This window comes from Pterocles gutturalis, unplaced genomic scaffold, assembly GCF_000699245.1.
Source record: "Pterocles gutturalis isolate BGI_N339 unplaced genomic scaffold, ASM69924v1 scaffold49863, whole genome shotgun sequence".
NCBI lineage: Eukaryota > Metazoa > Chordata > Aves > Pterocliformes > Pteroclidae > Pterocles > Pterocles gutturalis.
In genome coordinates this window covers 1-5,843 of record NW_010122351.1, presented here as the reverse complement: position 1 = coordinate 5,843, position 5,843 = coordinate 1, and the positions used below count along the sequence as shown (strand labels likewise).

The following is a 5,843-nucleotide window of genomic DNA, read 5'->3' as shown; positions in this document are numbered from 1 at the left end:
CTGCGGAGATAACGATCCGATTGATGTGTGCGAAATTGGAAGCAAGGTAATGCCTTCTAAAGGGTAACTGTCTTTTGAAACGTGTAATTAATGTCTCTGAAGTCAGCTATCCAAATATATTATTCACTTCCTAGCTCCTCTACCTTAAGAATGTGATGTTTCCTTCTGCTGCCTCTGGAGATTGTTGATGAGATCTTAACAGCGTAAGCCTTGTGAGCCAGGGCTCACGAACCGCCGATAAGTGACAGCTGACTTTGTGGTACTGCTTGCTGAACTCTCACAGCTTGCGCAGCCTCCTGTTGTGCATTCCTTGGATGCATCGGTACAGACAGTAAGGTCTTTGTCCTTGCAGATCTGCTCTGGAGGAGAAGTCATCAAAGTGAAGGTGCTAGGCACACTGGCACTGATCGATGAGGGAGAGACAGACTGGAAGATAATTGCTATCAACATTGAAGACCCTGAAGCAGACAACTATAATGGTGAGTAACAGGAGGGAGGAGCAGGCTTAGTCCTTCCTTTTCTCTTTTGAGAGCCTGCAGGAAACTTTCAAATCAGGACATGGGCTTCCTCCTTCTATGCAGTGGTATTTGTCAGATGTGATGCTGCAAGGACTGCAGAATAGGATGTTATCAATGCTACAGCAAAACATTTTGCTGCTGTTTATCCCAAACTGCCAGTCCTCTGCACAGCCTGGCACCTCGAAGAAGAGGGTGGCTGTACAGCCTATCCCCTGAGTGGAAGGGAAGGTGTTCTCCAGTAAGTCTCTACTCAAAGCTGTTGAAATGTGTCCATGCTCCTGGGGGCAATCAGTATTTGCTGTGAAGACGAAACACTAACTTCCCTCTGCAGATAGCCACTTCGTGTCCTTACTGTAACTTGTCTGAAATATTGATAAGGCTACTTGAGGAGGGTCTGGAAGAGGGGCAGCTCAGAGGGGCAGAGTGGTAGTGAAGTAACTTCTGTTACTAGATCTCGGGCTAATAAGCCTTTTCTCCATGGCTAGACATCAATGATGTCAGGAGGTTGAAACCTGGATACTTAGAAGCTACAGTGGACTGGTTCAGAAGATACAAAGTACCTGATGGAAAGCCAGAAAACCAGTTTGCTTTTAATGGGGAATTTAAAGACAAGGTACGATCACCTTTTTTCATTACTGTGAGCATGCAAAAGCGCATTGTCCAAGAACTGAGCTCAAGGTGCGCAGGGACGTGAATGAGTAGTTGCTGAAACAGTGGATTTTTATGGGGCTGCTGATAGCTGACTTGATTCTTCCCGCTGGTTTTTCCAGACCACCATTCTGCTTGTTTCCAGCCCGATGCTTGCAGGAATACTGGGAGAAAAAGTGTAGGGTTATCGCCTGGCTGCTGGTGCATATTAGTCTTTCTTCTAGGTGACATTCATGCAGGATTACTTCAGTCCTGGGAGCCTCCATGTCAGGACCAGGATGGAAAACACTGGGTTTATTTGCTCCTGTTCTGGAGGAAAGGGTGCTTGACATCACCCTTCACCTCCCTTGCTGGCTGGCTTTGTTCCACTGCAGGCTGGTGCAAGTTGAAGTTAACTCAGGAGTTAAAACGCTTCTTCCTTCAGGCATAAAGTGTTCCCTCACACCCTTTGAGTAAGGCTCCACCTTGGCAGCATTATTCCTCTGCCTCTTCTCTTTGTTAAGTCAAATAACTTGCTGCTCCTGAGTGGGTGGAATCCTGCTTCTGCAGCCTCCCTCCTGCCAGTCCTGGAGTGCCTTGAGTGGGTTAACCAAGTGACTTAACTCCCAGAGCTCCAGAGTTGGTGCAGAGAAGGGGGTTTTTTTTTGCGGGGCTGCAAAGCTTGGTGTGGGAAGGAAAGGGTAAGGGGGGCTAAAATGGAAGTTGCATGGGAGTGGGCTTGTCCCCTTTGGCTGTAGTGCAGCGCTAGGCTAGGTGGGCTCGGACGCCTCACTGCCCTGCAGGATGGGTGAAACCAGAATCAAAGCCAAGGTGGAAAATAGGGACAAAGAACCTCACGCATGTTCCTGCAGTGTTTTATTTGGCTCTGAGTGGTATCAAACCAGGATATTTATTGCTGGTGTTCATGCTAACAGAGAATTGTGTGTGCTTCCTTCTCCAGCCGATAGGTTAATGCTTGAGCATATACTACTTTTTTTTTTTTTTTAAAGGAAAAAAGCTTGGATATGGTTGGAAGCAGATTAATTTTTAAATAGTTGCAAAACTAGATGAGGTGTGTGTCTCTTTATGTCAGTCTGCACAGCAGCAGAACGATTTGCCTGGAGTGGGAGAAAGCTCACAGATAGGTCAGGATCAGCTAGCTGCTGGAGACAAACCAAGTGGGAGGAGCAGTGGGGTGGAGGTGCTTTTATAACATAGCACTGTCCTGAGACAGTTTCTTTTGGCCACAAGCTCTCTAGGTGGCCTTGCTGTATCCTCCCATCTTGAAAGTAAAACGATTGGTATTAAAAAGTCCCTGTTGTTTCAGCTGCCATGAGCTGGGAGGTTGCTGGTGTTCCTGAAAGGCGCAGTAATGGAAGAGGTCTCTTTGAGTCCCTTCCGGAATTGGAAACTATCTAAAATCCAGTAGTCTGGAGAAGATGGTCTGGTGCTTACACATAACGTGATGTTTGTTCTCATCTTCAACTTCAGGATTTTGCTGTGAACGTCATCAAAAGCACTCATGAACACTGGAAAGCTTTAATAGCAAAGAAAACTGACGGAGGGGAGATCAACTGGTAGGTTAATGCCTGTATTACTGCACTTGCCTTTCCCCTAAACAAATAACCCTGAAACTTTCTTTCCTGTGTGGTGCCACGCTTTCTGTGAGCTGCTGGCTGTCCCCGCAGGCCTTCCCCTTCCACTTGGCAGTGATAACGGTGATTCTTAGTATTCCGTTATTTCACACTCTTGGGGGAGAGACTTGGCTTTTGTGTTCTCACAAGCGACCTGTCTCTTCTAGCACAAATCTGACGGTGTCCGACAGCCCTTTCTGCTGTAGTCAAGAGTGTGCAAAAGCTACTGTGGCTGTGGTAAGTACAAATTTGAGTGTCCTAAGCCCAACGTTAGCATTGAGCAAAATTATACGATTTGTGTGGTATTATAAACTGTCCTCTCCGTGAGAACAGCGCATTGTATGCTCAGAATTTTTTGGGTGACTGAATGCAGCACCTGTTCCTGGTTATATAGGGTGGATGTGGAGCAAGCCAGACATTCTTCCAGAGGCTTCTCCTTGCCCTTAGTCATCTGTGAGATAGAATCCAAAGCAGAGTTTGCGTGAGGAGCTAAACTTCTGAACTATAGCCTGGCTGTCAGCCGGTCAGAGGGTGTTTAAATATTTGGCGTCCCAAGGGCTTCACAGTACAGGTCACCCGTTAAGAAAAGAAAGTCTAATTCCCCGAGAGCCTTGCAACCAGGGACCTTGTGTCCTTTACAGTGAAAAGGTTGAAGTTCCCAGTGTAGAACGTCTATCCAGTTTCAGGATGTGACTGCATCTCCCGAGGCTTGTGAACTACTGCTGTTGGTAACTTGAAAGGGGTTAGAGGAATGGGACAGAAAAAATCAAAATGCAAATGTTGCTTCAGTGTATGGAATTGTGTCTGGAAACCAGAGTCTCTCTGCAGTCTTGGAGAGACTTTTAAAACCATTGCCTTAGTTTTAAAAGTGCTTGTATTCTTTGGTGGCATCCAAATTAGTTTGTAAGTTTTTGAAAGTGCAAACCTTGTGGAGGATGTGTCAGCAGCCAGGGACCCTTCTCTGTCTTTGGTTGTTAAATATCAGATGAAAGCTTTTCAGAGAAGTTTTCAAGAGTCCTTTGTGCTTCTACTCCACTATCGCCTTGTGGGTTTAAGAAAAGCAGGCTGCCTGCAACTGTATAGATGCTGGAGCGGTAACTGCTCGTGGGGAGGAGCAGATGGCACTGCAGCCTGTGCAGAGAGCAGAGCACCTCTGGCACGTGGGACATGTACGGAATGAGGAGGCTGTGGGGGTGACGGGACACTGCACGTGAGCTCGTTTATTCCCTCACGGCTGACCGGCACTGGCTGCCACAGACCAGTTTACACTGCTGAGATCTTAAATTGTGCAGCAATAACAATGTCTAGTGAGCTTCAGGTATCAGGTCAACCTCTGCCAGCAGTTGCTGTCTGCTAATGCCCTTCTTTTTTTTCAGACACCACCATGTAAAGCTGCCAACCCCATCCCACCTGAAGGTAAGTCTCAAACCCCACATTTCCGTTCCAATGCAGAAAGAGGCTTTCTCAACAGTGTGGTTAATAGGAAAGTGAGAGTCTCAACTGATAGCTAAGTATGGCTCTAGTGCTAGGAGGAACCAAGACCTTGTTGGACCTGACTTGTGTCGGTCATGCTGTTTAATTCCCGAATAACTTCTGTAACTTCGCCTTACGTCCTTGTCTGGGTACAGGAAGTGGGTACATGAGTGGTAAGTATGAGACGCGATGTGCCATAGTTTGCTCCAGAAGAGATGAGATTTATGGCAGGTCCTGAAAGAAGAGCACTGCAGAGGACTGAGGTGCAGGGGTAGCGGGAGAGCGGTTTAATGAGTTCCTGTGAAACAGGGGTTTCGTCAGCGCCCTCAGTGCTGGTGAGCAGAGGGAGGGAACTACTCCCTGCCCGCGCAGAGCAGAGGCAGACACTAGCTGCGCTTTCAGTACTTTAGTTGCAGCTGAACCCGCTGATCAGAGATCTGTTGCTGAACAAGTGTCCAGTGCAAGCTGGTAATGAGCCTTTCAATGCCTCAGGACCCAAATCCTGTAAAAAAACATCGTCTGTGGGACGAATCCTTGCTTGGCTGTTGTCTTTTCCTTCTGCACGAGGTTGTGGTGGGCACCTCACCCACAAAATCTGGATGTTGCTGTAGCAGGAACAAGACCCCTGGGGCAAGTTGGTGATGGTGTTGAGAGGCCCCAGCTGTGTGTCAGAAAGAGGAGCCAGGCTGTCATTTCCCATCTCTTCATGGGTTATAAACCTGTGAAGAAATTGGTGTCCTCTGTGCAGGCATGGGAGGTGGAGGCCGAATGACTGTGCCTGCCTGAGTCAGCAGAGCCGGAGGGAGGCTGAGCTGGCTCTGCCTCACTGTCCTTGCCTGCACCCAGTCATGTGTAGACTGAGCGAGGGTGACTTCATCAGTAAAACAAACACACGTACGTGGGGCTGCGCAAGAACCCGTTGGCCATGTGGCGGAGTTGTTTACGGGAGACGGAGGAAGCCCCTGCAGTGCGCTGTGACTATTTAATAAGTGGGTGACTAACGCAGGACTAACCCCCCTCTGTTTTTTTCTACCCCACGCAGTTGACAAGTGGTTCTACTACCAGAAGAACTAAGGCCTGAGGGCAGGTGGTGAAACAGCTGTGTCCTTCCCACCAAGGAGTCATCACATGCAGGAATAGAGCAGAAAAATATCTTCAGTGTTGGTGAGAAGACTTTGCCCCTTAGAATTACATATCTAGCAGTGACGTGGCTGCTTCGTTGAGGTCTTGTGGAGGCTAGAAGACATAATCTGTTAAAAAAAAAAAAATCCAACCACCCTGCTTGTGCATGGTCGTACGGTGTTACTTGTAAATCGTGACAGATGATCGGTCACCTGGTACGTGTATGGAAAATAGAGAAATAAAAACTACTGAAGCCCACCTCTGCGCCGCTCCTTTTCCTTTCCCTTCCCAAGGGCTGATCTGGGGCTTGTTAGCGCCCAGGGCTGTGTGAGGGGGACGAGAGGACGATGTTTGGGGTAATGTGGAATGGTGTCACTACAAGAGGACATTTTCCCTTGGCTGTGAGCGGACCCGTCGGTGGCCGGCCTCGAACCCACTCCTTCGGGGCGGGTACCCCGCCCAGGCGTGG

At 48.3% G+C, this 5,843-nt stretch overlaps 1 protein-coding gene across 1 annotated transcript in view; it reads left to right on the top strand.

Annotated features, from left to right (window-relative positions):
• The window catches only part of LOC104464698 (inorganic pyrophosphatase-like), a gene marked incomplete at its 5' end in the record, with an annotated part of 11,263 nt that extends 5,937 nt beyond the window's left edge, over positions 1-5,326 (top strand). The window contains 7 exon segments of the mRNA XM_010077486.1: positions 2-46; positions 353-479; positions 1,004-1,131; positions 2,637-2,722; positions 2,947-3,016; positions 4,156-4,195; positions 5,295-5,326. Of these exon segments, the coding sequence (XP_010075788.1) occupies positions 2-46; positions 353-479; positions 1,004-1,131; positions 2,637-2,722; positions 2,947-3,016; positions 4,156-4,195; positions 5,295-5,326 (528 nt within the window).
• Positions 5,327-5,843: the final 517 nt, after the last annotated feature.